The sequence below is a fragment of the Cebus imitator genome, unplaced genomic scaffold (genome assembly GCF_001604975.1).
Source record: "Cebus imitator isolate Cc_AM_T3 unplaced genomic scaffold, Cebus_imitator-1.0 Scaffold220, whole genome shotgun sequence".
Lineage (NCBI taxonomy): Eukaryota > Metazoa > Chordata > Mammalia > Primates > Cebidae > Cebus > Cebus imitator.
Genome location: NW_016107535.1, coordinates 2,889,391 through 2,915,574, shown reverse-complemented (window position 1 = coordinate 2,915,574; position 26,184 = coordinate 2,889,391). Strand labels below are relative to the sequence as shown.

Sequence of the window (26,184 nt, the reverse complement as noted above, 5' to 3'; positions counted from 1 at the left end):
AATCCCAGGGGTGATTTGCTAACTCTAACAGCTGCAGAAGTAATTCAGATGAGAGAATGATCATGGAGGTTTTTGTAGTGATGAAAGACCCCACATAGAAATGAGACCTGAACTTGGCTTGAGAGAAATATAACAAGCAAGCAAAATGGATCAACCGTGGTGTGGTAACAAAACTATGCATGGTATGTTTGAGAGAGAGTGATGCCTCGTTGTGTCAGGGCAGATGGTTCTCTTGTGTTAGAACATAGGTAAGGCACATTGGAGTGCTCCACCTGGTTCAGGGAAGAGGAAGTATGGAATAGTCGGCTAAGGGGTTGAACTTTAATCTGAAATTAAAAGGTAGCCATCAGAGGTGTGTAAATGGAGGGACTTTCGTGAAACAGCATACTTAAAAAAAATTAGTTCCCTGCAATATGTAATTTGCTTCTAGCAAATAAGGCACAGTTGTATAAGATCATTCTAAAATCAGTTATTCCAATGTGAGAGACTATTCCACTAAAAGGCAGAAAAACTAAAGTTACGAACTAAAGGTAAAGAATACTCGGATGCTGCATTTGTAACCTTATCTTTATATTAGAGATGTCTTATGTGGACTTGATTTTCAAATATTAGAGACGATCACTTGTATCATCTGAAAGACAATACTGACACATGAATGAACCAGTAACCTGCGTTTACTATTAGTTTAGTTTGCTCATTGAGCTTGAGGATTGTGTGAGCTCCAGGTATGTTCTTCGAAAGTGACTTGCCTAGATGCTCCTGTGCCCCATGGCAGCATATAGTCAAAAGTGTACTCTTTCACAAACATAACCAGATTTATTTCTCTCTACCCAAAATCCTCCGATAATTTTCTATCAGTCAGGTTAAATGAAATTTACACTACTTACCTTGGGTTGCTTGACTCTAGATGATCTAGTCTGTTCTCTGCCACTGTCCCTGATTTTGTGTCCTAGTACTCTTGGACCTCACAAAACTGTAGTTACACTGGACTTCTTCCTATTTCTTTAACATTACAGGTATATTTCCTCCCAGAGTCTTTGCTTTCACTGTTATCTTTTCCTGGAACCCTACTCCTAAGATCTTTCCATAGCTTATCCTTTCCATTTATTCAGGTATCTGCTCAATTGTTTTTCCCAGCAAGGAATTCCTGGACTTCATATCTAATCATAGATATCCTGAATTTCATATCTAATCATAGGCTCCATCTTCCACTCTACCAGTCATTTTTTTTTTTGCCTTGCTTCAGTTTTCCTTATTGTGCTAATCAGTAACTGACATTGTATTAAATACTTATTTGTGTGCTTATTATTTATCTCCCTTACTAGAATACAAACTCTGTGAGGTCAGGGTCTTTACCTAACCCTTCTGTAATTCCTGGCCTGGAAGAGTCTCTGACACACAGAAGGTGCTTGATAAATATTTGTTGTATAAATGAGTAAATAAAGAACATTATTATCATTATTAATAACCAGTATTTATTGAGACTATCATGTGCCATGACTGGGTTGTTAAAGGTTGTACTTGCTTATTTCATTTATTTCTCATAGGAACTTACCTTCCTGCTGAGTCACAGAAAGGTGAAGCAACTTGAACAAAGTCACTTAGCTAAAATATGGATGAGTCAAAATTTAAACCTGGAACTTTTGGACCCCAATGATCTTGCTATGCCAAAAAAATTTATTAATCCTGAATACACACACACACACACACACACACACACACACACCGCACAGAGTATATATGAAAGCATTAGTGCAATGTCTGTAAATTAGTAAATGAAGGTACCTCTCTTAAATACAGATCTCTTTGCTAATATTAATTTTAAAAATTGGGAAATGTAGCCGATAGGATGCTATTGGATTAAGGTCTAGATAGTCTAAGAACACGTTTTACTAGATAATTTTTTTTTCTTAAATATGTTTCCTGGGCTTTGGAATATTTCACTTAGAACAACCAGCAATTGTGGTAGTTATTTTTGGATGACTGCCCCTGGTTTTTTTGGAACATAGAAAGCTTGAGAGTTCTTAAGAGTTTATTGGCCAGGCGATGTGGCTCAAGCCTGTAATCCCAGCACTTTGGGAGGCAGAGGCGGGTGGATCACGAGGTCAAGAGATCGAGACCTTCCTGGTCAACATGGTGAAACCCCGTCTCTACTAAAAATACAAAACATTAGCTGGGCATGGTGGTGCGTGCCTATAATCCCAGCTACTCAGGAGGCTGAGGCAGGAGAATTGCCTGAACCCAGGAGGCGGAGGTTGCCGTGAACCGAGATCACGCCATTACACTCCAGCCTGGGTAACAAGAGTGAAACTCCGTCTCAAAAAAAAAAAAAAAAAAAAAGTTTATATGCCCCTGGGAGAGCCCTTTACCAATGCTTGGTGGGTACAGGATTATGAAATCTCAAGTTTCCCAGCCTCATGTTGGGACTATTTTGGGCAACTTGGCATTCCATAGTTCAGTGTCAAGTTCAGGCTGAAGCTATTGTCTCCCCCCTTGCTTGACCCTATATTCTTGCTTGTGTGGCTTCTTCCTGTCTCCTGTCCTGTTTCCTTCTACTCTCTTACTATTTTTTTCTTAGAGAACTTTGTTAAGAAATCACTTGTACATTATGAATTTTTTTTCTGGGTTCAATGGTAAGGAATCTAACCATAGTAAACCAGCCAATTCATGTTATTGCCAATGAGAATACTATGGCCACACCTTAATTGCTTCTTCATGGGCATCCGTGCCTTTCTCTTCATTCATGTTCTTTCCAGACTTGCAAATGTGAGATTCATACTCACTGGAGCCAAGTGTTAGGGGAGACTTACCGTAAAGAAGTAGCATTTGTAGGAAAATCACCTTGGGTGTGTATAGATCCTGGTTCTGTGTATCATAAAGCTCAAGTATAGATTTGACCTAACTCACTTCCTCCCCACATTCCTGGCGGATAGACAAAGGCAGGGAGGAAGGAGGAGTTGAGTCACTGAGGCTTAGTCCACTTTTCTGTTTCTTGGCCCCTAGAGCTTGGTTTAATTGAAGGTGGTTTCAGTAGGATTAACTTTGCTCCAAAAAGTGTGCTTTTGGCTATATTGGAGCAGCATAACTACTTAATGTCTTTGAAGAATGTAGGTATTTTCTAACATCGTTGGGACTACTTCTCCAAGTGGGCCCACAGAAGTCATCTTCCCCTGTATCTTCTCTGTCTCTGTGTTGAAAATCTAGAAACAGCAGTGTACGGGTACAGTGGCACACGCTAATGGCATCAGATGACCAAGGTTAGCACTCTTTCTAGAGACCTCAGTGGAATTCCCAAACACTACGAGGTTTAGAGAAAAACAGACTTGCCTCTGTATTTTATAGGACCTGAACAGTGAAGCCAGGTTGCACCCTTCACCTAATATTCTAGGGAACACATTTCACTGTCAGGATCCTCCTAGTGTGTTCTTGCTTGGCTGAAGCTAAACTGGAGAATGGTTTGTGCAAGAAAATTAAAGAAACATACAAGAATGTTATTACCATAGTGTGCCCGAAAAGAGTACGGCACAGGGTGTGAAGAAGAGACATGAGAAGTCACTGGAGGTCAATCACTGACTAACTTTGTGATCTTAGGAAAATAACTCAAATTATCTGAGTTAACAGTGTCCCCATCTGTAGAGTGAGGCAGTCCCTATGAGTTTGCTGTGGTCAGCATTCTGCAACTTCATTCCTCTGTCATAATATCCAGTGTTTCTGTGGACAATGAATAGTTCCTGTATCAGCTAGCCACAACACAGAAAACTGGGACCGTCCCAAATTGGCATTCACCCCAAAGCAGTGGAGCCTTCTTGCTTCTCCCACATGTCTTTGTATAAAAACTGCAAGTTGCTCCGGGGTAACTGAGCAATTGCCTAAATATTCTGAGGAATAGCTAGCCCCACCAGCAAGTTTTAGATGCTTAGCTGAGTTGTAGAGTACCAAGAAACCTGAGTTTTTCTGAAATTCTGCAAACCGTTCTGAGGCAAAAATCCCCACAATAGGTACAGCGGCCTGTCTTTCCTGACTTTTGGTCATATGTAAAGCTGCAAGTCCCCTGCATGTTCCTAGCTTAATGAAGCTGTCTGTTGACTTACCTGCTACATTGCCATGTAGTAATGGCTTTGCTTGTGATATTCATTCTGCCAGATAGTCCAAATGCTTCTTCTCCTCTGACATTTCTGTAGATTTCTCTAATCAAAAACATCTTCTCTTCACCTGAAGTTTTCCCAAGTCGTTCATACTGCAGCCTCACTTGGAAAGACTTTTATACATGTTTGTTTATTCATCCCTACCTTCTCCCCAAACTCTAAACCATGCTCACCTAAGGGGCAAGGGCTAAGCCTTACATCTGTCTTGCTCCAAAAAATAGTTTATGGAGACTGATACCACTAAAAATTATGAAAGTCCAAGCTCAGTAGTATCGGCATATGTTTTACTCAATCATTTTAGGAGAGACAGTGTGATGTAAAGGGAAGAGAAAGCCTTTGGAGCAAAAAAAATTGCATTTCAATCTTGCTTCTTCCATGTAATCACTGTGAGGCCTTAGGTAATTAGTTTCAAATATTTGAACTTCTGCTTTTTCTTTTTTTAAAAATATATATTGTATTGCATTTTAGGTTTGGGGGTACATGTGAAGAACATGTAAGATTGTTGCATAGGTACACATATGGCAATGTGGTTTGCTGCCTTCCTCCCCATCACCTATACCTGACATTTCTCCCCGTGTTATCCCTCCCCAACTCCCCACCCCCGCTATCTCTCCCCTGGTTCCCTGCAACAGACCTCAGTGTGTGATGCTCCCCTCCCTGTGTCCATGTGTTCTCATGGTTCAACACCCGCCTATGAGCGAGAACATGTGGTGTTTGATTTTCTGTTCTTGTGTCAGTTTGCTGAGAATGATGGTTTCCAGGTTCATCCATGTCCCTACAAAGGACACGAACGCATCATTTTTTATGGCTGCATAGTATTCCGTGGTGTATGTGCTTTTTCATCTGTGCGATAGTCAATTTTAGGTGTCGACTTGAATGGGTCCAGTTAGCTAGAAGGACATTTCTGATTGTGGCTGTGAGGATGTTTCTGGAACAGATTAGTATTTGATTTAGTAGACTGAGTGAAGAAGATTGTCTTCACCAATGTGTGTTGCATCCCTTGAGGGCCTGAATAGAGCAAAAAGGTAGAGCAGGGACACATTTGCCTCTTGTTTGAGCTGAAACCTCCATCTTCTCGTGCTTTCAGACAACGGTATTTCCAGTTCCCTACAAGGATGCACACAATCCACCACCACCCTCCTCTCACCTTGTTCTTGGGTCTTTGGACTCACACTGAATTATACTTCCTGCTTTCCAGGTCCTCCAGCCTGTAAACAGCAGAACATGTGATTCCTCATCCTCCAGCACCACATGACCCAATTCTCATTTTACGTGTACATCCTATTGGTTCTGTTTCTCTGGAGAAGCCTGACTGATACAATCTATAACATGGCAATTCTATTACTTAACTTCACTGTATGAAGATTAAAAAAAAAAAAAAAAACCTTAATGGGGCAACTGTTATGATTATGTTTATGATTATTATTCCAATTCTATGGAATTTACCTATCTGTACTATAGAAAGCGAAATGACAATGGATTGGAGGAAATAGTCTAAACTTACAATGCAGATTAATTCTTGCCCTATGTAATGCAGGGAAGGGATAGAGAAAGATGTGCACATCCATGGATGGGCAATAAAGGGGATATTTACTTTGTTAGGTTTGACTTGCATAAACAACACCTAAATACATAGATTTGTGGTAAATATGAAAATTGTTCATCATAATTTATGGGCAGTAGGTATACAAACATGTATTGATTACTTTCTATACTTTTCTATAGTTTTAAAGGTACAAATTCTATGTATACTAGAAAATTTCCATATCACATCATAGAGCTTAAGCTATGGTATGTTGACCACGAAATCCTTTTTCTTCAAAAGAAATCATGTCACTAGTAAATCAAAGGAGAATCAGGGAGAAGCTGGAGTAGGTGTTAATAGAGCTTTAGACTCACAAATGGGAATAGTAAAGGCTGCTGAGATCTCTAATATCCCAAGGGGTTATTTCCTAGCTAAGAATAAGGAGTTACCCCATCTGCAAAGCTCTGTCCCTTCTAGACAGGAGCTGAACCACAACCGATGCCAGATCTAGTGTGATTGAAAGAAAACCTTCAAAGAAAAAAAATATATGTATGTGAAAATAAAATTTGAACATACCTATCTAGTATCTTTTTACCTTTCTACTTCCTTAGGAAAATAGAAAGCTATTCAGAAAACACAAAGCATATTACCTGTTTTTCCTGTTTGTGAAATATTATTAATATTTAAAATAATAATCCATCAAGCCTTCATTAAACACTCTTTATATCTTAAGCACTTTACTTAGGGGTTGGACTAGAAACTTGAACGTTGAATGGCCACTGTGCAGAATCAACTTTCAAGAGATAAATGACCACAAAACAAAAAACACAAAGCAGATTGTTGTGACATGCATAGAGGCGGGGATTATATTCAAACTACTTATCAGCTCACAGAGAATGGGCACAGATCACTCAAAACGTACACATTTACCAATCAGAACAGGTAACTTGCTTTAAAAGATAAATTTTTAGGGGGTCTGAAGAAAGAACGGGCACTCTTGTATCACGGAGAACCTGGGATTTTCAAAAGACGTTTTTGAAAGGCAGGTGGTATAACTGGCGGTAGTTGAGGGTTCTGTTTATGTATATATTATATAGCATGTGTGTATACAGATACTCTTTTCCCTTTTTTTTTTTTCTATTTCCTACCCCGTGGAGGATAGGGGAGGTGTTGTTTATGTTCTGACCTACAACAATTAAAATACTTTTTAACATTCAGAAATAGAAAAAAGAAAAAATGATGATCAAGCTGAGTGGGTGAGTTTGTTCATCTCTGTCATGAAAACAAATAAATCTAAGTTCTACAGAGTCTGCAGTGGTAGATAATCAAGGAAGCTTTGTTATGGAAGTAATGTTTGAGGTAATTTTTGAAAGAAAGAGGTAGATTGAGATGGGTCAGAGTAGGGTCAAGGCATTCTGTTGCAGAGAACAGCATAGCAAATGCACAGATATCTGCAAATTCAAGAATCACTTTGTTGAATTCTATGAAGAATTACTGAGTGAAGGTTACGGTAGGCTTCATCAATGAACAGCACAGGGAAACCTGCCTTGTGAAGATTGCATTCTAGTTGGGAATGTTGAGTAAACAGAGTTGTTTGGAGCATCAGATAATATTAGACTTAAAGTAAATTAGTGATAAAGTAAGATAGGGTTTATCCTGCTGACAGTGGCCAGTTGTGGAAGGGTTATGTTTTCAATAAGGGTCTTGAGAGGGCTAGGTTAGTAGGATGTAGTCTAGGACTGACAAAGTTTAGAACACTTAATCTGTCTCCATCCAGGCAAAGTCCACAGGCTTCCTTTCCTTGAGGTGTGTATGTACAGTCTAAGAGAATGACCCACTGATAACTTATTTTCTGATTGGAGGCAACAGTACCATGGGAAAATAAAAGAGCTGAACTAGAAGAGAAAGAGCTGGTGTGCCCCCTTGATTCTACCACTGACTATAATAGCTTTGTGAACTTGGATGTGTGTGTAACTTTCAGAGGCTCAGCTTCCTCCACCCTTTGTACTGATAATGTTTGCCCTGTCTATTCCACAGAGTTGAAAAAATAAACAAGATAATTTATATGAAATGTTTTAGGAAACCGTGAATCAGTATATATTGAGAATATAAAGATTTTATATTTATTTATACAGTCCATCTAGATCATCAGACCTATTGAGAGATGCTCTTTAGCTGTGTTTTTCTTGGTTGTATTTTTTTTAATACACAAACTAGAAAATTGCCACTTTTTTCCCCTTATGTGGACGTCGTCTCTTCTGTTTCCTGAGAGATTAGAAGAGGGTGTCCCAGCTGAGAGATTAGAAGAGGGTGTCCCAGCTATGAAGGAATATTGTCATGGAAAATGCCTATAGCTGTTGCACAAATCTTTCTTATCCCAGCAATTCCTATTAGCGCCTTTCACAGCCTTTGCCCAAAGTGCTGGAATTACAGGCGTGAGCCACCATGCCCAGTCCTGATTTTCTTTCTTAAATGGTGGCCTTCCTCATGGCAAAATATACATTTCTGAAACTCCAAAGCTAGCAGAGGACTTTGAGATCTTCTACTCTAGCCTCTTTCTTCTTAGAGATGGGAAAACCAAGACCTAGTGTGTGAATTCCAGAGTTCTTTAGGCAAGGAGTGTTTGTGACAAAAACCAGCATAGGGATGGAAAACAGTAAAACAAACAAAGTGAGAGAAGGAATCACTTGTAAGCAGCATGAGAAAGTATTTATTAACGAGTTCCATTGAGAAATAGCAACAACAATAACAAGGGCATCACTGTAGTATTGAAGAGAAACTCCTTCTAAGTAGAGGCTGGGTTGGGTTGTACTAAAAATGAGAAATGAATGTCTGGATCATCTGGTTCTTCTTTGCCTTGCTGTGAGGATCTGGATAGTTCCTTTTCCTGCCGGGGCCTCAGTTTTCCACTCCGGAAAATGAAGAGTTTAAACTAGTTGGCTCTTAAGTTCCTTCTAGGTCTATACTTCTGTGACTCATAGAGCTGTGTATTTTTCAACTTTGAATTTCCCACAGTGGTTTGCACATAAGAGAGTCTGTCAAGGACAGCTGAGTAACCCCTTAGACAGGAATGACAAGGAGAACCCTCGCCAAAGCCCATGTGCAGCCTCCATGCAGATCTTTGCTGAGCTCCACCTGCTCAATCAGAGTCTCTGATTTTCCCAGTGTTTACCACCTCTAGTTTCCTCATCTGAATGCACCCAACCCATTCAACATGAGGAGGAAAGGCTGGTATTACGTAAGAATATCATAGAAATAATTGGAATGGAGTTCATGAAAATAAAATAGTCTTTCAGCCAAGAGACGGGGAAGTGCTTTTCCTCAGGGAAGGAAAGAATGCCTTACAATCATGGGAGAGAGGCAGACATTCACCACTCCTCTGACTCTACCAAGGGAGGTCAAAGTGTTACAGAGGCTGCGATGATGAGCAAAGACTGTGGTATTGTACCCCAGGACAAGAAATAATAGGCTAAGGAGATGAAAGATGGAGGAGAGCGCCAGCCAAACTATGTTCTTATGAATAGGATATTATGCCTGGGAAGAAGAAGGGCTGTATCTGAGGAGACAGAACTCTATTGATTGCCAAATGCTGATTGAACACGCGCCAGCCACAGGACAGTATTACGCCTTCTGCTGAGTCTTTGGTGAGACTAGGCTTAGCCATAGCTTCCTGCCTTACATGTGAATCTTGAAGGAATCATGGGCCTTAAAGTGGGGATTGGGAAGAATGAGGTGGGAGGTAACTACCTCCTAGGAGTGGTTGGAAACTCCTGGCAAAGTACAAATAACTGTGCATCCCATGCACCATGAAGGAAATTACCACTCAGCTAGGAAAATCAGGTTTGAGTAGAGAAGGTAAAAAAAAAATGCTAATGTCTTCAACAGAAAGGACAAAGAAAAACAGGCATGGGAATGGAATTTCATATCATTTTGCTGAGAGTTTGTGCTGCTTATAAGCAAATGACTTAGGGTGACAACAGGACACTGAGAAAGCAAAAGGTAAGGAAAAAGGGTATTGAAATGTCCCTATCCCCAAAGTAGTAAAAACAAAAATTTTATATATATATATATTGTTTTATATATATGTTTTATATATATATATATATAATTATATATATAATTTGTATATCTATTTTATATATATGTAACATATATATAATATATATAATTTGTATATATATATTATATATATATGTGTGTGTGTGTGTGTGTGTGTGTGTGTGTGTATACACATCACATCTTGGTGTCCTGAAAGTCATTTTGAACACCAGGTGGTGTTAGGCAAATATTTCCCAGGGCTTCTTCTGCATGGGTGAGGTTCACAAAAGTGTTTTATTCATTATTTCATGAGTGCCATTGGATATTTACAGATGTCAGCATTTGTTCTGAGATACCCAATGTTCTGGTACCTGGATGCCACTTTAATTCCAGAATTCTTTAGAACAAACTTTCTAAACATTTCCAAAATGCATTTGGCAAGAGGCCCTATGAAATGACACAGCAGAAATTTTTCTATTCATTTCACAGTCCAGAATCTGACAATGGGTTGATCTTTTGTTCTTTCTCCTTTCGTTCTCTTTTAAAATTCCACTGCTTCTGTGATTTAGGTATTGTGAGTGTTTTCTCTAATCATTTAATCATTAGTGAGACAAAAATGTATTAGGAAGATATTGATAAGTTGGAGAAATATTGAAGACAGCTGATGTAAACTTAGCTAAAATATGGAAGAGCAGACTGGACGCAGTGGCTCATACCTGTAATCCCAGCATTTTGGGAGGCATAGGTAAGAGGACTGCTTGAGAGTAGGAGTTCTAGACTAGCCTAGCCCACATAGTGAGACCTCATCTCTACGGAAACTAAAATAAATTAGCTGGTGTGCTGGTATGCACCACCTGCAGTCCCAGCTACTTGAGAGGCGAAGGCAGGAGGATTGCTTGAGCCCAGGTGTTCGAGGCTGTAATGAACTATGATTGTTCCACTGCACTACAGCCTGGGTGACAGAGTAAGATACCATCTCAAGCCAAAAAGCAGAAGAGCAGAGTAATCAACTTATAGAAGGTAGTACCTAGAGTTTAGGAATATTGAACCATATTCAAAGTCACCATAATTTCTTTCACAGAAAAATAATAGTGTTTCCAATTATAGAACAACTGTCAGAGGAGTGGAAGCCCTCATAGGATTCTGAATTTTCTGCCTGGTGTTTCTGATGGCAAGCTCTGTCTGCGAAAAAATGTTTGGCCTTTGTCCTTTGTCAAACTTTTACATGAATTGCAAAAGATTGGTCCTCCAGTGTGCTAGGCTTAGAATTCTAATCAGAACCACAAAAGGGATGTTTGCCTGCCAGTACTTGCCACCCACCTGGCACATAGACAGAGTCAGGATTAGTGTAAGGAGTTACAAATCTCATAAATTTCAAGGACACACCCAACATGACACTAAAAGCACAAAGTTAAACTAATGAACTACTCTTATCTGAGAAAAATATATACGGTTACTGCTCTATGAAAAATCTTTCTAAAGAAAGAACAAGATTCCTGATACTTTTAGGCCTGCATTTAATGAAGATTAAAGCTTTTAGACTGCAGAACTTTTTCTTAAAGCTGTAACCCCACTTCCATATTGGAAGAGTTGTTTCATGCCATCCTTCAGCTGTCTTCCAAAGGTTATTACTGAAATACTGACAAGTTAGGGGTTCAGACCTCTTTGACTTGGCAGATGTTGAAACTGAAATGCAGAAGATTAAGCATCTGGACCAAGTCACCAGACTTCTCTCAGTCCACTGTTCTCTTCACGCTGCCTCTTTGTATTTCCATGAAATCTACACATCTGCATAACTTTTTCTGAAATGAGTCTAAAGCACCAGGGGAAAAGGCATAGTGTAAATTAAATTTAGAAGAATGATAATGGACACTAAAGCTTTTATGGGTGCAAAGAGGAAGCTAGGAAATCCATACTGAAGGCTGAAAGTGTCCTGTGTTCCAGTTTACTTGGTAAGAGAACTATAGTATATGAAACAGAAAGAATAGCAAGAGAGATAATGAACCCTACCTTCTGCCAGTCTGTGGATGCCTTGACTCAAGATTCAGTGTATCTTTCCTGGAACTAAGAAGGTTCCAATGTCTATCCGTCACTATGTACAAGCCTTTATTCCATACTTTTATTTTGCTATTAAGAATACAAAATAAATCAGTGTTCCAAGGAAAATGCCTGGGCTACCTTCTTAGATAATTCAGAAACTGCACCCAAAAGCAGTAATATGGTCTTGGAATCTTAGAGATTCTCTGCAAATTTTAGATCATTCAAGAGTATTTAATGAAGATTAGTTGTTTTTTTTTTTTTTTGGCATTCTACAACAATTAATATTAGATAAATTATCCTAATAAGTCTCAGTATAATAGTCATTATCCATATATTCTGGGTCTAATTAATTTTATATTTTTATTCTAGTAATATTCTAAATAAAATACAGAATATATGGTGAAGAACAATTTTATAAGAAATTTTAATATAAATGCAAACATAGTAAATCTAAAATTTTGTTAATGATTTCGGTGACACAGTACATAAAATAGAAGATATCTTCTGAATGCAAATAAGCACTCATGACCTATCATGCAATTTGGGACGTAGCTACCTTGTAAATACTGATTTCAGATACACTTCTGATAAGTTCTAACATCCTTACTTCAGATAGTTTATCTTGCATTTACATCATCAAAATAAAATACTTCAACTATTTTTTTGAATACTTGATGGCTCATGCCTTTGTTGAAGAGAGGATGACTATGGTCTTTGCTCCAAAACTGCAAAATATTTTTAGATTAAATACCAATTTGAATGATTAATCCAATGAGTTAAGTTTCTACATCATCTATTTTCTTCCGATTACCTTTGATACACAGCAGCTTTGATTTGTCCACTTGTGAAGCATATTGGTAAATTTTGGTGCAAGAGAATCATTAGAACTAAAATAATACTATTGTATGTCCTTTTAGAAAATTGGATGGCTAGATTGTTGCTGTATAACCTTAAATGGTAAAATTCTTCCTGTTGTACAACTATCTAGGTGAGAGTAAGCATATACCCTTTTTTATCTTTAAAACTGTGTTGCTTGGCCATTGAGCCCTGTGCTTGAGGAAGTTCATCTAGGATATCATGACTTGAAAACTCAGTTTAAAATTTAACTTCCACAAGCAATTTCACCATCAGAGTCTAGAGTGCCACTGTGTTTTATATTTATATTCTGATGTAACAATTTTGAAATGTTTTTCTCCTTCAGTTTAAATACCTTTACTATGGGGAGAAAATGAAACATCCTGACTACAAAGATAGTCTTTTATCTATACCGTGTTGAAAGATGATGCTATACTAATGAGCATCAGAGAAAAAAATACTGAATAATTACACAATAGTAAATTTATTTCTTCATCCTTATAGGCTTCTTATTACATCATCTTTCTAGCCAATTACCCAATAGAACTACAATGAAAGCCACTTACATTATTTTAAATTTTCTAGAAAGCACATAAAAATAAAAATGGATAAAATTAATTTCAGTATATTTAACTGAACATTTTTAATTTTCAACATCTAATTTTAAAACATTATCAATGAGCTATTTTACATTTTTATTTCAATTCTAAGTCCTTGAAATCTAATGTGTATTTTGCATACACAACACATCTCAGTTTTGACTAGTTCCATCCACGTGCTCAATAATTACATGTAGTTAGTGGCTACCATATTAGACAGCACAGTTTTGGGTAATCCCACCATTCTTCTTGGTTTTTAATTTCTTTTTTTGCTGATTACAGTTGATAAAAATAAATCAATTTCTGGAATGGCTAAAATAAAGTCTCAAGACATGAAAAAAATCCCCAAGTTTCCATAGTGCATTTTGGATTTGTAAAGAGGTTTAATAGACCCGATAATTCTAAGCAAATGCATTTTTTAAAAGTAAGTTTTTCTTTTCTTCCAGAAGACATCTAAAAATAAAGTCATGAACTACCAATCTATACAAATAGATAGAACTACTTAAAAATTTTTTTTAAAAATTGTCAAAGAGCCAGAATGATAGATCAATGATTTTTCATTTTTATAGCTCTTTTATATTCCTCATATTGACACCATTGAATCGACTGTTTCATCTCTAGGGCTCTATCACCTAGATGGCAAAGACTAAGAATAGAATCTTTTGGTACTTTTAAGCTGCATCTGCTTGCCTATATGAAAATATATCTTTATATAATGTGATTATATCTATAAATAGAAAAATATCTTTACTATATATTTTTGTTATTCTGGAAAGTTTTTTTATATGTCTAAGGCATTATATTGTTTCATGATATCCAATGTTATCCCATAAATATACTTTCTTATTTAATAAGAACCATTAAACCATTTTGATAGAGATCGTATTGGCTGAATCAATGTAAATAATTGAAGGGTGATATTTAACAATGAGTTTGAAAGGGAACGTGGCCCAGTCAGGGCCCACCATGGATTTGCCACATGCTCCCACATACCACCAGGTAATCTCCTCTTCACTCCCACAGTACTGAGGAAGTCACTGCTGAGTATCATCAGGTCACTAAGTTAGACATTAGGAATATCTGAAGTCTAGTGCCCGTTCTAAAGCAAACTCTTTCATTAAAACTTTGACTATCTCATTCACAAAATGAAAATGCCATTCTGGTCTTTCCTGTTTTGTAGATTGGCTAAAATGAGAAAAGAATGATTATTTGTTCTCAGGTGAGAAACCTCAGTATTTGAACCTCTCCAGTGCTTCTCTTGGTATCTTTTCTTCTTCCTCAATAACATAAGGCCAAAGGATGAAAGAATGGACAAATAGGCAAACAGACACACATAGACACACACATAATTTCTTAATTAGTTTTTATTTATTTTTAAATTTTATTGCATGTCCTGGCAAACATAAGGAAACTGTAGATTGGCTTCTGGCTCCCCAAAAGCCCATTACAGAAAATACCAAAAGACAAGCAACTGAAGCTTAAAAAAAAAGTATCACATGTATAATGCCTTTTGACAACATTAATAAAGCATATAAAACTTTTAACATTTGCTTAATTTTTGTACAATTATAAAAATAATAAAAAAACATATCCCTTTAACAGTCAATATCCCACATACTATATTTTAGGGGAATACCAAGAAAAAAAAAGGTAAAAGGATTTAATGAAAATTCTGTTCTCCATTTCTGTTTATAAACATCTCCAAACAAACAAAACTTTTCCATTCTTCAGCTAACTGCATTGAGCTGAGGCCACAGAACTCCATTAAGCCCACTTCCAGTGGTTTCTGTACTTAATATTCTTTTGGCCCTTACCCTGGCTATTCATACACTCAAGGAGAGTCAGTTGCCATGAGGAGGTAAGCCAGTAACTGTGCCTAGCTTTGGCTAGTGCCAAATCCATGAGACACAGAACAGGAATTTCCAAGTCCCTAGTGTCACCTGAACAGTACTGAGATAGGTCAGAAGACCTAGGTTTATTCAAACCCTCAGCAAAGTGAGAAAAGCAGTTTGTCTTCTTAATATGACCAAGACACAGCTTTCACTCTTCCTCTTAATGGATTTGCAAAGCTGCATGCTTGTTCCAGAAGCTAACAGTGCTCATTACCATTTAGGTACAACAAAACTTTGAAATCAAGGACTCATTCTCTTTAACATACAAAATTTTAAAAAAATAATAGAAAAAAACAACTTTCCCTTCCCTCCCATCTTAATATTATACCATTATTTCTTATTTGACATTGTATTCTTACTAAATGGTATTTTCATGAAAATATAAAAACAATAAAAAAAGGTTTCAACTGTGGTTCTGGAAATCCCACTATCCCAAGAAGAAAAAAAAATAATGAAAATATAAAGTATGCATTTTCACGCAAAATATATATACACTTTTCAGAGGCAACCCATACATTACATTTTAGAGCCACATAAGCCCTTTTGCACTTTAAAATAAAAATGGAAGCTTATGTTCAATGACAGCCCTTGAACAGAATGCATGGGAAGATTTCAGAGCTCATTAACATGTATGTAAAATGTTATATTTCTGAAAGATCTATGAGGCTTATCATCATTTATACATTTTCCCAAAGTCTCAAGGCAACTCTTTAAATTGCTTAAGCAACAGTATCTATGAAAGACTTATCCCTTACTCCTTGGGGACCTTTTCATGTCTACAGATAGTTTCTAAGGGAGATGGACGGGAAACTGGGTTCTCACAGTTACTTTCCAACAAACTGAATCTCTTTCTGGTTAAAAAATAAAATGATACAGTGATGCAATTTATGCCACAGGAAAACAAATCTCATAATTTTATATTTCCAAATCACCATTCCTATTGTAAACCTTAAAGGGATAAAGGTAAACAAGCCTCTACATGCAGAGTTTTATAGAATAGAGGGTCTTTAAAAAAGAAACATTTACCAAATAATATTATCTGTGCTTCAGAAGAGTTTTACAAACTTGAATTCATGGTTCGTTGAGATATCTTACTATTTAGTACAGATTCAACATTTCTGAATGATTCCTATTTTACCCTGAATATTAATAGACAGTACAACTTCACTGTTAGCATTAGACAGATGGCATTTGTCCCAATCAAATCAATCTGAATTCTTACAATAGTAGCCAATGTGTATTTAATATAGTCAATCTAGCAGTAAAATTTAGTTTTAATACCTTTGCAATGGCAGGAAATGTTTTTCCAATAAATATTGTAAGATAAGGTATCCTGCATTAAATCTAAGGGGGTTACTGATATACTCAAATACATGCCATCAGGGTTTTTTTGAGCTGGCTGCCATGGGCCTTTTAAGAATTTTCCTCATTCCCAACCAAAAAAGAGAGAGGACGTTCGAACATGAACTTCTTTTTTATAGCTGGATTAAACAACCCGAATGTGAATCATCATCACTAGAAGAAATGTCAGTAATATAAAATATACCGACATTGAGAAAAGAATACATATATATACAGTCTTACCCACATCATAAACAATGGAAATGGTTCTACTCAAAGGTTTGATGTGGCATGTATTTAGAATCCAAAAAACTAAAAGGATCTGTACATCATTGTCACTCACATGTAGCATCAAGCTCTAGATACCTACCACCATACATGATACCCCTTAAGAGAAAGGGTATAGACAAGCCATCCAAAACAAGTAAATTAAAAAATGGTCAATAAGTGCAAGTCGATTTTCTTTCATTTAAATTACATTTTAAACAATACTCAATGCCCCCCACCCAAAAATCTATACTGTATATTTATATATTTATATATATAGTCTTAGACTATAAGGGTGAACATGCTTTATAAAAGTCAATGAGAAATCTCTGCAGCTTAAGGAGACACCAAACTTTTTTTTTTTTTTTTTTTTTGCTCACTTCTATCTAGCCATGGCAGCTACAGTCGTGCAAGCTATATTTTTGAAGGCTTAAAGCCAGAATCAGAATTAGATGCCAGGTTAGATGTTAGGTAAGAGGTAGCCTCTTACTTCTCCTTCCCCTAAGAAATCAGACAGAAGAGGAAGGGGAGGAGCTAGGGAGAATGCTTTGAAGATTAAGCAGGAGTGCTTTGTTAGGGGGTAAGCAGGTGGGAAAGAGATAGGAAGAGCCCACATGGCGAGCCTCACTCCCCCTCCTCTTTGATGCGCTGTTGTTTGTTGCGACGAGCATCCATGTCAAAGTTGAAGTCATTCCACTCATCTCGGGGTGGGAAAGAGATGGTCTGGCGGAGGGTGAATCGCACAGCATCAATAACACGCTCACCCCGGGTCTCGCTGGAGCCCACACTGACCGTAGAGGCACTGCTTGGGGTCCGCAGGAGATGAGAAGGTGAGGAGAATTCGTGGAGCTGCCGGTGGTCCAGGATGCCCTTCCAGATTGCATGTCGAAACTGCTCAGGGATTTTTAGACTTGCCAAATCCTGTGCAATAGGGGAAGGTATCATGGAGAATGAAAACAAGGAGAAAAACTGGCATTTAGTCCATAGCATGCTATCATTCCCTGATGCTCTGGTTTAATTGATCTGAATCTATTGATCCAGAAATTAGAAAATAAAATTAGCTCTGTGATAGTCTTCAACACTATGTAACTAAGCACAAAGGCAGAGCGTTGAGGTGTCATTCCTGCCTCTGTATAACTCTTCACTTAGTCTCTACTGGCCTCAGTTTCTTCATTGGTAAACCTGGGATAATAGCTAGATGAGGGGGCAAAAATCCCAAATAGAAACATGAGGTACCTACTTATGCTTAAATTTTCCTGGCTAGTCACTAGAAGAAAGGTATTAATGGAACGTTACCACCACTTGGTTGAGGAGATAAGAAAAGACTGAGTGCTTTCCATGTAGCAGGCACTGAATTAATTATTTTACAATCATGATATCATTTAATCCTCAGATTAGTAGTAAATATTATTAGACCTGTTTTGTAGATAGAATAACTGAAGGCCAGAGAGGTTGACAAGTTTAAAGTCACACAACTAAGTGAAAACATTAGGGACTTAGGATATCCTCTGAACCTGAAGTGGCCCTATTATCAAAGGTCTCGTGGTGTTTGAATAAAGCAAAGGATCAAAACGCAGAGCGATTGTGTCTATGTTCTGGGAAAGGGTGCAGAAAGCATTACAAATAGGGTCAACCTTAATTAACTGTGGTGATGTTGCTCACATTTATCTGCATTTGCTCTTCTTTAGAATGTTTCTGTGATAGCTCATATTTTCATAGGGCAGAATGGTAGGTACACAGCACATTGTGCTTGGAGTCAGAAAACCGTGGCAGAGGTTTTCATCGTCACTGAGTGGCTATGGAACATTAGCAAGTCACTCATTCTCTACCAGCCTCAGTTTCTTCCTTGGTAAAGTAAGATACTATTGCTTTATAGGGCAAAACATGCTATAGACTCACAGGTAAATATAGCTATGAAAGTATTTTACAAATTACAACACACTCTATATTAGTATCAACCATTTGTATTATTATGATGTTGTATTATTAACTCATCTTTGCATGTTATGGGGACACTAATGAAATTCCCCAAATTTAATCACATTCCTCTTCCAGAAAGTGATGATGCCCAATAACTTAGACTGGCTCTATGCGAAAAGCTGAGAAAAAGGTGTCACTTTCTAGAAACATGCAGGAGGAAGCTGAGAATCTCCAAATTCTCAATTTGGAAATTTACCGTTTGGTGTCATGTTTTCCTATGGTGTGAATTTTCAGGCCATTAGAGGTATTCCCAAATTCTTACTATAGCAGAAGAATACGTTATAAAGAAGATAATCCACAAATAGATAAGCATAGCTTGTTACGTTTCTTGGATTCTTTATACTTTTGAGACTGTCAGTAAATGGAAAACTCTTTGTAAATTAGGCTCTGTTGATTTTCATGATGCCCTGGATAGATTTTAACTAATGACTGACGGGTGACAAAGCTGTGGCCCACCGACTGGCACAGGACTTAGTCAACATCAGCAGAAATGAACTTGTAGAGGGCATCTGCAGATCCTAATAATCAAGCACGCATCCGGACACACTCTACAGTGGAAATAACTGAGCAAGTGGGAAGTATAACTTTAAACGTATAGGGAAGAGGAAGATTCCCTGTTCCAAAATATAGGACTCAACTACAAGAGGCCCTCTCAAATACAGGGCAGCTCTGTTCTCTTCAGTGGGTGGAAATGATTGTAAAGTTACCAGAATCATATTGGAACTTACCCTTAAAACTCTTCCTGCAGTTTTCACCTATAACTTAATCTATCAGGGAGCAGCAGCCAGGGGTGGAGAAGGGTGGGCATAGGGGCAGTACACTATATACATGTCACCTCAGGGTGGGGGTATTCTCACGCTGCAGGGACATCTCTAGCATCGGTGCTCAAGGAGGGGGAAAAAAGAGGCCCCAACAACAGAAGTAGCAGCAGAGGCAGAGACTATCTTCTTCCACCAGTCCAAAGTACCCTCTGGAAGCCAGAAGAGAGGCTAGTGAACCCCATAGAGAGCAGCATGCAGAGCGGCCTGAGAGACAAATCAGATTGCCATAAACCAGAGCAACACTAGCTCCCATGTCAGCAGTAGTCCAAAAGTGGAGTAGGAAGCAAGAAAAAGTCCCCTCTCACCCAGCATGTTTCAAAGACAAATCAAAGGATATGAAAGCCAGAAAGGAGTCATTTGAACACGATATTTTATGAGCTGAGGCCCAGAGAGGCAAAGTGATAACCCCAAGTTCTCATTGCTACTAAAAAGCGTGATTGGGATTGGAATTTTCTATTTCCATGATTGGAATTTTCAACTTAATCATAATAGGACACAGCCATTTCTAATCATTGGACATTATCAGTGGTCAATGATTAGAAATGGCTGTGCCCCATTATGATTAAATTAAAAATTAATAAAAGAACATATAGTTTTAATTGATAAGAAGAGCTGAATCTCCCTTAAGGTACTAATTTAAAGAAAGGCAGAATAGGTCAGTTAATAGACTATAAGCTTAGACCTTTGGGTTCTATTCCTGGTTTTATCTTAAAGTCATGCCAAATGACTATTTTGTCATCTCTTCATGTTTTTAAGAGACTAACACCACTGGTGCCCTGCTCTACTTCCTGGGAACTTATAAAAATTAATGAGAACATTCAAAATGTTTTATTAATTCTTTAGAAATTATAAATTTTTTGATTGTGGGAATAGCACCTCTTTCCCACCTTGCAAATAGTGTAGGTGAAATAGACAGTAGTTGACTGATCAGACAAGCCAAGGAAGATTGGTTGCTAAGCTCTTAATATGTATAGGTGGAGGCCTGGTAATCTCTCTAACATGGTTGTGGGTTCCATCAAAATTGATGATTAGGGGCAGGACAAAAACAAATCTTAAAACTAGCAGGGATTGAACTACAAGGCGGTTGTTATCAGAGGAAAGAAATGAAGAAATAAAACTTGAGAAAAGTCTAACAGTTACTTACATCCATGGAGTAATGCTCAATCTGATAGATGGTGGTCAGCCCCTGGGTCGTGAAATAATCCAGACATGATGAACAGCCCAACCTCGCTAAGAAACTGCAGTGGGAGGAGGGAAGAGGAAGGAGGAAACAGAAAAAGAAAGTTCACCCCAACTGCATTGGCGAGATAAGGGAAAACCCAACATTTTGCCCTTGGATGCCCTACATCAGAGATTAGGAGTGGATAAGACATATGTGGGCCTTAAGTCTGAGGTCTGGAGACTATTGGTGACATGAAGTTTAGGTCTCTAGAAATTAAAATCAATCATAAGGATTCCTGCGGATCAGTGATTATCATATGGTGATCCGCGGAATTCTAGGGTTCTATGTAAGTGTCCTAGGAACCATTGCAAAGCGTAAAAGGGAAAAGTCCAGTGTTCAGGTTCCTAACTTCTTGCCTCTTGGCTCTTCACTTCAAAAAAACAACATCTCTATTTTGTATCTGGGCTTGGCGAGAATGGTTTCATATGGTTAAGAAAAAAATTGTAAGCCTCGACTTCATGAAGTCTTTCATGCCTTTTGATTTATGTTCTCCTCAGGATACAAAGCCCCTTCCTTTTGGTGCTGGTCTGAGACTGATAATGTCACCATCATCACGGGACAGACCCTGGGTGGCACGAGCCATGCACTTTGCCATCCCTGTGATTGACACATCAGGGAAATCAACACAAATCATTCCAGTAGCCAAATGAAACAATCATTCTGCACATGAAGCAGAAGAAGATACGCACTAGGCAAGAAACCTGGGAACCCACTCTTGCCTCTATGGGAAGCAAATCTTTCAGACTTCATGCATTTCTTCTGCCTATCTGAACTCCCCTTTCCTGGAGGGCAGAGTAGTAAAGGCCATCAGTTTTGAAAGTTCCTGTCATTTTGGAAAACATTAAAACTTTTTATGGACATCCAACTCCAAAATAATGGTCCCATGGTGGCTGAGAGCTATGAGGATTAGAGAAAGGAAAAGGAGCAAGATAGCAAGTTTATTGCCCTTTTGGAAACCCAGCCCTGAGCACCAACTTGAGGGCTACAACCGACAATGTAAAAATGTGAGAGAGGAGGAAGTGAGTAAGTGAAGGTGAGGGAAACAGACATGAAAACATTATGCCTATGAACACACATTTTCACTTGTTCCCATGCTGATTAGTTTTCCTTGATAAAACAGTGTTGACCACTCCACATATCAGAGATAAAGTGACTGAACTCCAACCGTAGGACTGCTGTCTCTCCTTCCAACTGTTTTATGGATTATGACAGTATCCACCCTCCACCATCCCGGGATGCTTAGGACAGGCCCCCAGGGGCATATGCTGTGGACTCACCTCACAATGCTGCAATCTGTGGGATACGGAGGTGGGGGGGTGCAGTGGGAGGTGGATGGCATGGAGAGTGGGGGAGGGAGTGCCTGGGTGGGGCTCAGTCCATTCATGTCTCCGGTCATTGGCATGTGGGTGCCCATCATGGGAACTGAACAGAAGCAGGAGGAACAAAAGGGTTACTGCTATCATCATGTACCAGCATCCCAGTGGTCCATCTTGTGTGGCTAAATGTTATCGAGGGCTTAAACTACCAGCCTTCCTCTTTAATCTTCTCTCTCACTACACCCCTTCGAGCAGCCTACATTTAGTCCAACAGAATGGTTAGACTCCAAACTAATTAGGCACCTCTTGACTGTTGTATCTTCTCGTAGAAGAATCTCTTTCCCCCGCTTTCTCTACTTCTAATTCTCTAATTGCTAATTGCCCTTAATGTTAATATATTCTTCCTTGTATTTGCCTTCGAGGGTTATATTTCTGTATCCCTCACTAATCTGTGCAAGCATAGAGATTGGATCGTATATGTGTCTAGATACCTACAGTCCCTAGCACAGTGCCTGGCACAGAGTAGGTGCTCAGTAAACTTAGGTTAAGTGAATAAATGCACAAATCTGTGAATGAAAGAATGACCCTTGAAATATTTATTTCAGTATAGGAAGACTTCAATATTTATAAGAATACAATTAAATATTACTTATGGTCCATTTTCAGGGTTATATACAGGAACACCACTGTAGTGGGGAGATCCCATAAGCGCCGAGGCAGGAGCAAAAGGCCTCAGCCTATTTCCATATAAATCATGAAGAAGAAAGTAATTAGAAATATAACCATAGTTGTTATTAGTTATTCATATGTGATCTTAGTTATTCATAGGTGATCTTAATTCTTTTACTAGTGCCTCTCAGGTTGGAAGTGTGAACCTGGGGTGACATTGTGAAATGAATGACACTAAGGCAAGATGCTCTAAGCCCTCTGTCATGCCCACATAAGGGCTGCTGGAGGGTGCCTCGGCTGTGTGGTAGCGCCAGCACTGTGAAAGTGCCTGCTTTTTAGCCAGCTAGAGAAGGAGACGTCTTAGCCATTTTGGACATCTCCTTCCTGGGGAAGTTTGGAGAAAACTCCGCTTTTCTAAGCTCTTGTGGTAAGGCCTGACGGCTGTCAGGTAAGCCCGCAGACATCCGGGGGCTTAACTGTCTCTATGTGATGCTGTGCTTTGGTGGTCACGTTCCATGTCTACTCTTATGTTCCACTTCTGCACCTGGTTCCTTCTGTCTTAGAAAAGGTAATCAGTAATAGCAATATAAATCTTAATGTTGTAGTTCTTTCTTGGTAAGTATGGAAAAGGTGCTGATGCATTATGCTCCTTATCTCACTTCGGGTGCCAGAAATTCCTGAGCCCCTACCTGAATGACACGAGATGTACTTGACCCTATCACTGCCACACCCCATCTACCCTGCCCCCAGTCACCGACAACCAAGGCCACACCCTACCTACCCTGCCCCCAGATTTGCAACTCAATAAAAGTGAGAGTGTCCCCAACATTCTGGGCCACTGCTGGTCTCCTCGATCTGGGTAGCAGTGGACCCCTGGGCCCAAACTCTCTTTTCTCTATCTCTGTGTCTTGTGTCTTTTATTTCTACAGTTTCTCATCTCTGCACCAGCCGGGAGGGGCTCACAGAACCCTGTAGGGCTGGACCCTACACACCACCAATACTTACTGGTATTTTACTAAACCATAAGGTGTAAACATTAACTGATTGATAGAGGAGAAAAGCTTCATATCAATTTTTATGAAATAAATTTTGCCTTCATGTCAAATAAGAACAAAATAATCTACAAAGGACTAATGTAATTTGTTTCCACTTTAGTGAATAGCAGTATGCCCAGAAAAGGTCTTTGCCATTAACTAGCCAGCTAAAGAGCATACCCTATCACATCTCAATCTGTTTCCCTTCTGAAATAATTGTAAAGTACAAATAAGAAAAAAAGTAGGCAAGCTGTAAGCTATACAGATGTGAATCATCATCACCATTATCACAATTTTGTCATTCCAAGAAGGAATTTGAGGACTCTAAGATGTTACAAGAAAGAAAATAAAGTTGAAATTAAGTGGTTTCTATTCTTTTTACGTCAAAGTATACCTGTCAGGGGGTCAGGTTTTAAGCTTAATGATGCATTTATCATTAGTGAAAGATGGTCTCATGCTAAAGTCTATCATACCGAATGCACACACCTCTATCTTATTAAAATGTGAATGTGTGCCACTAGACCACAGAAACTCACAATCCTAGCCTCCCTTAATTTCTTTCAGAAGAGACAGCACTGAAACACACTTTTAAAGGCTCAATCAAAATAATTAGGATTTCAAAAGATCAGCTTGAGGGTACTGTTTTTAGGTCGTAGGGACTATATGAAACCCATGCCATGTTCGGTCTTCCATATTCCCGAGGGTGTTACACATTCTTTTGCATTTCTATCACCACATTTTTTTTCCCTTCAAGTTTGTGTATCCACTTTGCTAGAGTTAGTCCTAGTGGACAAGATAATTCTATTTATAGTAAAACTATATGCCAGTCATCATCCCCTTGGAGGCCCAATTCTTACAGTGCCTTTTTCATTTGTACTTAGCTGATATGAGGAACGCATGTGTGAATCAATAAAAGGGAGACCCATCTGCAGGTCAATTCCTTACTGACTGTGTCTGGGATAGAATAGGTGAGTTTCAAAGGCCAGGATTATAGAGACACAGACATAAAATGTTAAGTACATAAAGTGATAATTTTATGGATAGAAAATTAAGTATTAGAGAAGTAACTTCTTTGTAATTAGAGGTATTTTTTTCATGGAGTTCAGATAACATATAATCTACTCCTCTAGATTTTTTTTTTTTTTTGAGACTGAGTCTCACTCTGCTGCCCAGGCTGGAGTGCAGTGGCATGATCTCAGCTCACTGAGACCTCCACCTCCCGGGTTCAAGAGATTCTCCTGCCTCAGCCTCCCGAGTAGCTGGAATTACAGACATCAAACACCAAACCCAGCCAATTTTTATATTTTTAGTAGAGATGAGGTTTCACCATGTTGGCCAGGCCTTGGACTCCCAAAGTGCTGGGATTACAGGCGTGAGCCACCACATCTGGTCTATTTATCTAGATTTTAAGTTCACTACAACAGCTACTTTATGCATGTTGCATCCATTTTCTTTTAACTATTTCAAAGGTTGCAGGAGGTGAATCTCCATCCAGGATGGCAAGAAATAGATAATTCTTTTCACAGAAATCCTTATCCCTACTAAAGAAATATCCTTCTCTCTCTCTACCAGTGTATTTTGCAATGAACAATAAACCTCAAAAGTGAAAGGTTCACAGTCAGAAACCCAAGCCACTTCACTTTGATCTGATCTGTCCCACTGTGCCTCTCACTTAGCTTAAGAACCCGCCTTTCCCCATCACAGAGTCTTCCCCTAGGCTAGCCTGTTCATCCTTCAGCTACAATTAAAAGGAGATGCTCTTACTGTTGGCTCCCATGCCATCAGGAATGGTTGTAGGAGTGAGGGCGTTGCGCTGCTGAGGGTTGATAAGCTGGCTCACAGAAGGCAGCTTGTTCATGCTGTTCATTTTGTTCAGAGGTGGGGAACTGTTACCGTATGAAGATTGAGACTGTATTGAGGTCCTAGGAAGACAAACATGGAAAGATGGTGAGCGTGGGACACTGAAGAGTGGGGACTATTGATTTTCAACAGGTCTCTGTTTAAAACATGGCCTCAAACCAAACGTTTGAAAATATTCTTCTAGGATTAATGGTAAGAAGTTAATTTTGTTTCCATCTTAGATGCTTCCTGAATAGGGAGAAACTGATTGCAAGAATATTAAGTGATATATTTTCTGAATGTGCAGAGTGCAAGGTTTAGCATCTCCTTTGTGAAAGAGAAAATAATTGCCTCCTTTTTTCCTTTCTATTGTTTTCTCCATTCCCTTCTCCTCTTCAACTCAAATAAGTTTGAAAACCCATTAGGAAAAAGAATTGAGCAAAGACTCAAAGGCTGATGAAAAACATAGATATGACACCCTCAAAATGCAGCTAAGGCATTCCATTTGTAGCTTTCTGCATATTTCATTTCGGTTATGCAGAAAATGATTACAAAGTCAATCAAACTGGGCATTTGGCAGCTCATCCTGCAGTCACGCAGA

General features: G+C 38.6%; 1 protein-coding gene across 8 annotated transcripts in view; it reads right to left on the bottom strand.

Moving 5' to 3' along the window:
- Positions 1-14,551: 14,551 nt before the first annotated feature.
- The window catches only part of TP63 (tumor protein p63), a 266,573-nt gene continuing 254,940 nt past the window's right edge, over positions 14,552-26,184 (bottom strand). For 3 of the 8 annotated variants that reach the window (XM_017549591.2, XM_017549589.2, XM_017549595.2), the window contains 4 exons: positions 25,509-25,666; positions 22,003-22,147; positions 20,648-20,741; positions 14,552-17,623 (listed from right to left, as the gene is read on the bottom strand). In XM_017549591.2, the coding sequence (XP_017405080.1) occupies positions 17,327-17,623; positions 20,648-20,741; positions 22,003-22,147; positions 25,509-25,666 (694 nt within the window). In that variant the 3' untranslated portion in view covers positions 14,552-17,326. The remainder of the gene's footprint in view (positions 17,624-20,647; positions 20,742-22,002; positions 22,148-25,508; positions 25,667-26,184) is intronic. The other 5 variants (XM_017549590.2, XM_017549592.2, XM_017549593.2 and 2 more) reach the window with 2 other exon arrangements.